Consider the following 10,094-nt stretch of genomic DNA (forward strand, 5'->3'; position numbering starts at 1 on the left):
TTTTTTTTTTTTTTTTGATTTGTACATATTTTGAGATTTGTTTGGTTGGTGAGAAAGTGTTGTAGTAGTAGTAATATGAGATCCGAATCTATCTTTAATAGCAATTTTTGGCTAATATTGGTGTGTTGGTCTAAGCAAACGGTACGTTTTAGAGTTAAAACTAAGCTTATTTTTTAATTTTTGGAAAATTTTGCGCTGATTTATGCTTTTTTGGTGGCGATTGCCATTATTCCGCATCTATTGTTGTTGTTAGTTGCTGAGATTTCCTTTTAAGATTTTGATGCGATCATACTGGATCTAGATCTGGTTTTATTTCGGAGTGGAGCTTGTAGTTTTATTTTTTATTTTTACTAATTTTTTAAACTTTAGTAACGTGACAATTTTGACACGTTACTAAAATTTAGTAATGTGTCAAAATGATGGCACATTACTAAACATTTAGCAACAAGTCAATTTCTGACACGTTACTAATGGGAATTTAGTAACATTCAAATTAGTAACACGCCCCACACGTTACTAATCACATGTTACTAACCTTTAGTAACATGTCAAGCCTATTGACATGTTACTAATGTGTCGTTAAGTGATGCGTTTATCCATTGCCTCAAAGTCAATTATCCTACAAACATGTTTGTAGGTTTCTTCCTTGTGATCATCTCCAACAATATTATACCGTAGCTATAAACATAACCTTTATTGGAGACTTTTCCTTCCAAGCCATACTCTATCAAATACTCGCAATTGTGCAAAACCTTTTAGTTAGTAATTCAAAATTAAAGAACAAACAATAAAAATAAAATAAAATAAAAAAGAAGGAAGTTTTGCACACATCTCAGCCAAAAAGCAAAAATTAAAAATTATGCACTTATATATATATATATATATATATAAATTAAAAAAAAAAAAAAAGAGAGAGGAAGTTTTGCATACATCTCAGCCAAAAAGCAAAATTAAAAATTATGCACTATATATATATATATATATATATATATATATATATATATATATATATATATATATATTACGTAATATGCACTATCTAAAGGACATAAGGGTTGGAGGAAATTCGTGTCCCTATCTAAATATGCATTCATTGCACCAACTATATTAAACCATGTGTGTTATTAGTGGCCGTAAAATGGGTATGGGGTCGGCGTAAGCCAAGGCAAACCATAATCCTGATTGCATTTTATAATTACTTCATAATAACCTAGTGATCAAGAAGCATATAGCATAATTTTCTTTGATACAAATATTTATTTTAACCTATTTTAGAATAATTAGCAATCGATGCATAAGACTTAAAAGGAATCAAAATGTAATTATCCATTGACTAATCAATCATAGTTTGTATAATTTTTATTGTTAATGCATATTCATATAAATATAAGGCCTATATGAAATATAATTATGGAAAATTGGCATGTACATTGGTATTCTTGAAACTAGCAACTACTGTTGTTTTTGATATTAGCACTATTAGATAGCCTCTTAGTAGTAAAATAAGTAGAGGTTAATTCATGTACCTGGTGCAATGTAGCCAAGTGTACCAAGAGTTTTGGTTTGTGTAACATCCTTGTTTTTGACCAAAATCTTTGCAATGCCAAAGTCACCTACATGCGCAATCATGTCCTCATCCAGAAGGATATTAGTAGGCTTCAAATCACAGTACACAATAGATTGTGGTAGATTGTGGTGGAGTTAGTCTAACGCCGATGTAGTATCAATTATAATGTTTACTCTTTGAAAAAGATTCAAGCAGTAGTTATAAGAGTATAACCACCGTTCAAGGCTACCATTCGACATGTATTGCAACACTAAAGCTCTGAACTCAAGGTTGAAGCATGTGTTATGACTTTAACAAGATTCTTATGTCAGATTGTTCGTAAAACCTTGCATTCTGCATCAAAACTTTTGAAAGCACCAACCAATTGCAAATTGAGAAGTTTAATAGCAACAGTAGTCCCGTCAAGCAGAATGACTTTGTACACAGAACCAAAACCTCCAGCTCCAAGCAAGTTGCTTTCACAAAAGTTGTTTGTCCCTTGGCAAAGCTCTTGATATGAAATCACTCTATGCTCTGATACATGCAATGCATTAAATAAACTTGGAAGCTATATTTTACTTTCTGGATGTCATCTCCGCATATAAATCAATGCTAGACATATTATAATTAAAGCAATGGCCGGAAGAAAATATTTGAGCAAACTTTGTTTCACCCTCGATCCTTTGGAGCTTGGGCTTGGACAAGGTATAACTCCAAAAATTGGATTCCCACAAAGTGCTTTGTTTTCTAAAAATGATTTAGCTGTGAAGTTTGCAAACGGCCCAATAGATGGAATCTCTCCAGACAGCTTGTTGAAGGACACATTCAAATACTTAAGATGTGAGAGTGTTTCAAGAGACTAAGGAATTATATCAAAGAGATTATTATTTGAGAGGTCTAGCACATCTAATCCTTTCAAGTCTCCAAAAGATTGTGAAATGTCTCCTTGAAATGAGTTCCTTGACAAGTTGAGATAATTTAGGCTTTCAAAAGCTCCAGTGATGCTTGAAATGTTTCCAGTAATTTGGTTCCAAGATAAATCGATGCTTACAATAACCTTTGATTTTTTCATGTTTGGAGACAAATACCCACCAAGGGAATTCAATGATAGGTTCAAAAACAATAGATTTTCAAGGCTCCATAAATTTAATGGAATTGGTGATTACAACCTATTAGAACTCAAGAGTAGGCTTTGTAGAAGATTGATGTTTGAAATGCAATTTGGGATGGATCTAGAGATTTTGTTATTTTAAAGATCTAACTCCCCTAAGTTATTTAACTGGCATATGTGTTTTGGAATAAATCCTTCAATTTTATTATCACAAAGATGTAATCTTTGTAACCCCTTCAATTCCCCAATCGTGGATGGTATGTTTCCAGTCAAATTGTTATTTCCCAGCTCAAGCCAAGTCAAGCCTCTTAAGGAGCCTATGCTCAAAGGAATATGACCTTTTATTTGGGATTGGTATAGAAGAATGGAATGAAGAGTGGCTGAAAGGTTTCCAATAGAATACGGAAGAGTAATATCCAAGGGATTATTGGATAGGGATAAGAATTCCAAAACTCTGCAATTATATAAAGATGAAAAGAAATTAAGCTCTTGATTTTCAGGCTCTCCTGTTAGCTGATTGCCATTTAGAAGAAGTGATTGGAGGTATTTTAAGTGTCCAAGACTTGTGGGAATTGGCCCGGAGAGTAAGTTTCCCGCAAAATCTGCGCGGACAAGCTTGGAACAATTTGAAAGATACGATGGGATGGGGCCACTAAATTTGTTAACAGCAAAAAGTAGAAATTCAAGATTGGGGCATGAAAATCCAGAATCTGATGGAAGATTGCCAGATAGGAAATTAGCTGCCAAGGAGATTATTTGTAGAAAGGAAATATTGAAAAGGTTTTGGGGTATTTCCCCTGTGAGAGCATTGAGTTGAAAATTCAACACCGACAAATTTGGAAGACTCCATAAATCAATCGGAATGCTTCCTTCAATGTTGTTACTCTCAATGGAAAATGAAGATAACCCCGACAAGTTACTTATGGTAGGAGGTATATTACCGGTTAAGTTGTTACCTCCAAGAGCTAGGAATTCAAGCTTTTCTAGACTCCCAAAACTCTAGGAATACTCCCAACAAATTTATTGTATGATAGGGATAAGGTTACAAGCTCTCTACAATAATTCATTCGTGATGGGAGTTGACCACTAAATTCGTTTTCTGAAATGGCAAGTGCTTGAAGATTAGGAAAATGGCTGCAGAGATCAATTGGAAGAGTTCCTGAGATGTGATTGTATGTAAGACCAATTATGGTTAGAGAAGATATGTTAAAGATGAAAAAAGGAAATGGACCAGTGAGGTTGTTGTATTCCAAATTCAAGTAGTCTAACGATGACATGTTGGCGAGGGTTGATGGAATTGCACCCGTAAGACTGTTACTCGTTAGATCTATTACTCGAAGATTCTGACAATTATGCAAAGTTGGAGGGATACTACCTTCCAATAGGTTGTCTGACAGCGGGAGTATTCTCAAGCGATGTAGGTGACTGATTTCATAGGGCAGAGAACCAAAGAAGCTATTGTTGCGTAGATTGAGATAAACTAGCTAGGAAAGAGAGGTTACCAATATGAGGAGAAATGGTGCCTTGAAGCCCCATGCTGGAAAGGTTCAAACCAGTGACTCTTTGCCTGCGTCTGCCACACGAGATCCCAATCCAATTGCAGAAGTTTGTAGTCGTGGACCAGTTACTAGCCAAGACAGTTTCGTCTAGGCCGGAAGTGATTGTAGAATTGAAGGCAATGAGAGCTGATTGGTCGGTAAAGTTGGTGGAAGATTGGGCCAACTGAAACATGCATGAGTACTGCACTAACAGAAAACCCAAGAGCAGGAGAATATTGGAGGGCCTTTCTATTACCATCATGACTTCGTAAGAGAGAGAGAGAGTGAGAGTTTATAAAAAAAAAGAAAAAAGAGAAGGCGTGGAGATAATATATAGTGGGTGTTAATAAGCGGCTTTTATAGTGGAAGTGAAGCATTGCATCTTCGATGAATAATTGGTGAAAGTCACGAGTGTTCCAAAATTTCTCTTCTGTCAAAATAAACAAGAAAACAGCTGGTTCTATGACCAACTTCTTGAAGGAAGAGAAATGGACTCCGGAGCTTCACCAAGTTTTGCTCGTATATATCTTCCCAAATTTCTCTCCTGTCAACATAAACGAAGAAATTTCTACGAGACATGACAGTTAAAAACGGCCAAGATGTTGAAGGGAGATACATAATGGACTCCGGAGGTTCAGGAACATGCATTAATTGTCATTTTGTTCCATCTGCCGTGAAGGCAGGAATAGGTAATGTTTGTTTCATTTGATGTTTTTGCCGTGAAGGTAGGGGATAGGTAATGTGTTGTACATCGATCTTTGTTTCATTTGATGTTTTTTTCGTCCGGGTTATTGAGACCATTGACGATGTTGCGTTTAATTAAATGAGAAGATGCGCAGATGATCACGTTGACAGCAATGGAGCCATTTAATTCAACTGATGATCAGCTCAAATCAAGGGTTAATTCAAAAAAAAGAAAAGAAAGAAATATACATTTTATCTCTGTACACAATTAGTATAAATACAAAGCCATGCCCAACGTATTATTTGGGCTAGCTGTATTCACTACATTTTAATTATCTGTCATTATATTAATATATGATGGGTCACACTTAATGTTTGTCATGTTTCTCATTTTCTAATTACTTACGCTGCCAAACTTTGTTTCGGTTAAACTAAACTTAATTTGGATTATTCCATGATGATTATATTAACAACACATCTAAGGTCTAATATAACATATAATGCAAGATGACAACAAGCCAAGTAGGAGTGCCAACAAAAAAAGAAAAAAGAAACCTAGTATATATGGTACGTTCATATTATTGATGTACGTACAAAGCTTTTCGTTTTGGATATTCAAGTTGATTTCTTCAACGAGTTGCTATATGAGGAATATGTTGTCACTTTTGTTTAATTTTTTTGAAATGACATGGCACCATGTATACCGTTAGATGAAACAAAACAAAATTTGAACTCTGAACGGATGATTCAAATCCAAGGGATTTGGAAGAATTCGCTCATTGTTGAAATGTCAGACTTAGCGCGGCTGGATGAAGTTAACTGCCAAGTCTATCTTCAGTTGTTCTTTTGGTAACGTGTAGAACAGAAAATAATTATCATTGATCCTAATCCTAAGAAATAAAATTCAGATTACAAATGAATGGCATGTATGTTAATCACAGTGCCATCTTTTTCCTTTTTGGATTGGATGAGGGTGCAAGCCACTGGAAGTTGTGGATTTAGTATTAAATATTACTAGAAGGTGAAGGGTGAAGAAAGATTTTATTCAAGTTAATTAGGATATAGGAAGATGTTAGAAAATCCCAAAGCATTTATTTAAACATGGAAAGTCGTACAAACATAAAACATATATACCACTCGTAAGTACTTTAAGAAACTAAAAAATAAACCTTATAAAACCCAAATAAAATATGAGACACCCTCGTTTATGTTTTCAAAAAGTTTTAATTGGATTTTTTTAAGCTTAGCAAACACATCTTTGATATCGATTATTTCATTGGGTAACTCTTCAGAAAACTTTAAACCTAATTCCATGATAGATGAAAGAACATTTTGTATGACTGGCCCCTCTGCACCGCTCTCCACCGCCGCACGCCACCTTACACACACACCTTCACCACCATCTCTCCATTCCCCAATTTGACCACTTTTTCTTCATTTTTCACATAGGTCTGATTTCCCCCACTTTCCACATTTATTTTGTTTTTTTTTTTGACACGTATAATCCGTGTATACGGATTGTATTTGTCCTATGTGGTAGGTTTGCTTGTTTTGTAGGGGGTTAAGTGTCGTTCTACAGTTGTTTTGCACCCTTGTTGTTTGGAGCCACACACCAAGTGCTCGACAAAAGTCCTGAACCAAAGTCCAAGATGCCTAAGGCCCGTGCTTCTTCCTCTCACGCATCCAATGTCGAGGACGAGCCACCCCGGCCCACTTTCCAGCAGAGAGAACTTATTTTGGAGACGACATTTGCAATAGAAGATGACTTCAAGCACTTTGAAGCTACTCAATGGGCGGTTGTAGAGTTCAAGCGTCGTGGTTTGAAGAGATTGTTCAAGCCCATCACTTCGACCGCCTACAAGAGCTTGATCACATAGTTTTATGAGCACCTCTCTTACGACTGCACCAACCCGGGTGTCATGTCCTCATCCGTTCAAGGCATGGATATTGAGGTGACGTCAACCGGACATAGCCACTGCTCTAAAGTGCAATGATGAGCACCCTCCATAAGAAGAACAGTTTGAGGAGAAACCTCCAATGCTCACCTTTGCAGAAATCATTGGAGACATGTGTGAGGGACAGTTTGCTGACAAACACAACAATGCCGGCAGCAGGGCCAGGATGCCTCCACGACTCTAGCTTGTGGATTCTATTCTGCATCACAATGCATTCCCCTTGGGACACAAAACTCAAAGGCGAAACCTGTCCCTACAAGCACTTTACGCCTTTTATAAAGGTTTTTGGTGTTCCATTCCTGCGCTCATCTGGAGCCAAATTTATAAGTTTTGGGATGGGGTACATGTACAAGGAGCCGTCACTACAAATTCATGGGGGTTACCTTTTCCATTTTTACTCACTCAAATACTTAAGAAAAAGGGCTTTAAGGGCACCTCAGCAGATGGACCTGTCAAAGAACACCCACAATTTGGCATAATCCAGTGGAACCAAAGCAAATCACACATGCCAAGGGTACCTCGGGCGCCAGCAGCTGAGGCAGAGAGGGTGGAGGAAGAACCGATGGATATGGATGAACCTGCAGCTGAGCAGGCTGAGAAGGAGGAGACCATCACCATGGGCATTTCACATTATCAATTCATCTGTGATGAGTTCGCATTCACCCGGTATGAGCTGGCTGATCAAAGAAGAGAGGCCTGGGAAGACAAAATCTTGTTAACCCAAAGGCTAGCAAAACAAGAAGAATTGTTGGCAGAACAAGCAGAATTGCTGCAGTCAATTTTAGCACGATTGCCACCGGCTTTGGGGGCATCATCTTCTGCACCGCAGGGTGGCTAGCAATGAGCAATACTACAGTTTGGCTGAAGACGTTGAACTTAACGCTCATGGGAAGCACCCCACAGCATATCATTTTTATTTATTTATTTGTTTGTTTGTTTTTATTTTATTTTTATTTTATTGTTAGTTTCTTTTTGTTTTCCGTTGTTATTTTAGTATTTTGTTTTGCAGGGACAAGTGTGCTTCAGTTCAAGTTTGGGGGTGTGCTATGAGCCATGCTATTCCAAACAGTTTCGTCCATCTCCCGGGTAAGATCTTTCCATGTTATACACACATTGAGGACAATGTGTAATTTAAGTTTAGGGATATGTGAGACACATTTACACACACTTTGTCCCAGTGTTTTTTTGTTTTTGTTGTTGGTTTGAAAATATATAAAAATAAAAAAAAAAAAAAATTGCATGTTCATGTTTGTCTTAAAATTTTGGTTGATCTGAAAAATTGTGATTTGATTTTCATTGGTGAGCTTAAAATTTTGAACACATGATCTGATAATTGAGTTTTTAAGTTTGATTACTTTAGGCATTTGAGAATTCCATGTTTGATCTGATCTGACACAAGCACATTAGCATATAATTTGTGGGGTATGACATGTGAGTTTGATGTGTATGTTTCTCTGTCTTGGGTGAAACTGGATGACTTGTTGGATGAACACTTTGGCATATTACTTATGATTAAAAAGAGAATAAATAAATATATAAGATTGATCATTGATAAATTTTTCACTAAGTAACAGGACCTCTTACTTCATTAAGCAATGAGTGTTCATGTCAAAAGGTAAGAATTTTGATTTGGTTAAATTATGGCTAGTTTAGTTCCGTAGCCTTTTTGACTCGAGTTAGTAAGTCCTTAGGGGTGGCTTCACACATGTTGCCCTAAAACCATCTAGTTTGGGAGTCATTGGCTCAACACTCGCTACATGGGTCAATTAGAAAGCTTAGGGGAACTAAACATTGCCGAGCCTGATAATAAAAAAATAAATAAAATAAAATAAAATAAAGAAAAAAAAGTTATGCCATGGTTTTTCATTCTGATGGGGATTTCAGTGAACTTTGAGATATTGAGACATTGCACATTGGATATAATTGGAAGCTTCATATTTATGTGCTAGTTCACTTTACACTCTTTCAAACTTGTGATGCCCTAACCTGTCTTTTGTAAGTGATTAAACTTTAAAATTTCAATTCATTTAGAAGATGGAGTTTAATTTTTTAAGCTTGCCAATGAATGAAAATCATGATTTTGAGTGACACTTCAATTTTTAGATAATATGAACTTTGCATAGTGTTTGTAGGTAACATTCCTAGAAAACCCTCACGAGACTTCACTCATCCTCTAGGGATGCCTAGGGGTTTAAAAGGCTTGTTGCATACGCTAAATGCAATCATACATCCCACGAAAGATGGATTTATCTTTTTCTTCTCTATTTTTCATTTTGTTTTTAGCTTAGTATTGCTAAGGGACTAGCAATATTTAAGTTTATGAGTGTAATAAGTGCTAAAATATCCATATTTTAGCCCCTTAATTTATATTTGTTAATTCCTTAGTAGTGTTAGTTTGTGCAATTTTACTTCTTTTTTTGTGTTTTCTGTGTTTTTATATGTCATGGAAGAAAATGAGGCATTTCTGGATATTTCGGACTTAAAGTGTAATTTGGGAAAGCTGGAGCATGCGATCGAGCGCACTACACCTAAGCTCAAGTGCACCAACGCTCGAGTGCCCAAGCTAAGGAACGAGCGCAGCATGCGCTCGCGCGCATAAGAAGAAGACTTGAGCGCACCAACGCTCGAGCCCCCAACACCAGGATCGATCGCAATAGTGCGATTGAGCGCACCAACACTGCGATTAAGCGCACTCATGCGCTAGAGAATAGTGTGGCGGCTGGCCTTATTTTGGAAAGAGCCTTTAAGTTAATTTTATGATTTATAGGGTTTCTAGGTTTCCCCTAACCTCTAAAAATAGGCCTGTAAATATAGAAAAACGTACACAAGTTCTAGGAGAAGAATTGACGGCTCTTCAAGGAAGTGTTTCTCGGGTTATTCTTTTCCTTTCTATTTTATTATGAAGATGTTTAGCATCAAATTTATGTGTAACTAAATACTATAGTAGGGCTAAATTGAAGCTCTAATCATGTTTCTTTAATATTTCAATATTGACGCCTTTGTGATAATCATATTGTGATACTTAACTTATTTCCTGCTTTATTGAATTCTTCATGTGAATGTGTTTGACCAGTATATGCATGTGGTATATATTAGTTATTTAAGTCAATTTGGATAATCGAGTCCTAGGCTTAATATAGTAACAAAAGAAATCTTTGTGGGTTATTTAGACAATCAACATGGAAAACCGGAAGTAGACACCCATGCCCTATGTTCCATGTGTTTGTCGATTTTCAAAAACTTATACTTTCTTAAAGAAC

The 10,094-nt window shown here is 36.3% G+C and overlaps 1 protein-coding gene across 1 annotated transcript in view; it reads right to left on the minus strand.

Moving 5' to 3' along the window:
- Window positions 1-4,457, minus strand: part of LOC132191618 (putative receptor-like protein kinase At3g47110) — a 10,344-nt gene extending 5,887 nt beyond the window's left edge. The window contains exons 1-4 of the mRNA XM_059606704.1: window positions 4,160-4,457; window positions 3,704-4,047; window positions 2,996-3,656; window positions 1,893-2,080 (exon numbers count right to left, since the gene is read on the minus strand). Of these exons, the coding sequence (XP_059462687.1) occupies window positions 1,893-2,080; window positions 2,996-3,656; window positions 3,704-4,047; window positions 4,160-4,457 (1,491 nt within the window). The remainder of the gene's footprint in view (window positions 1-1,892; window positions 2,081-2,995; window positions 3,657-3,703; window positions 4,048-4,159) is intronic.
- Window positions 4,458-10,094: the final 5,637 nt, after the last annotated feature.

This window comes from Corylus avellana, chromosome ca9, assembly GCF_901000735.1.
Source record: "Corylus avellana chromosome ca9, CavTom2PMs-1.0".
NCBI classification, from domain to species: domain Eukaryota; kingdom Viridiplantae; phylum Streptophyta; class Magnoliopsida; order Fagales; family Betulaceae; genus Corylus; species Corylus avellana.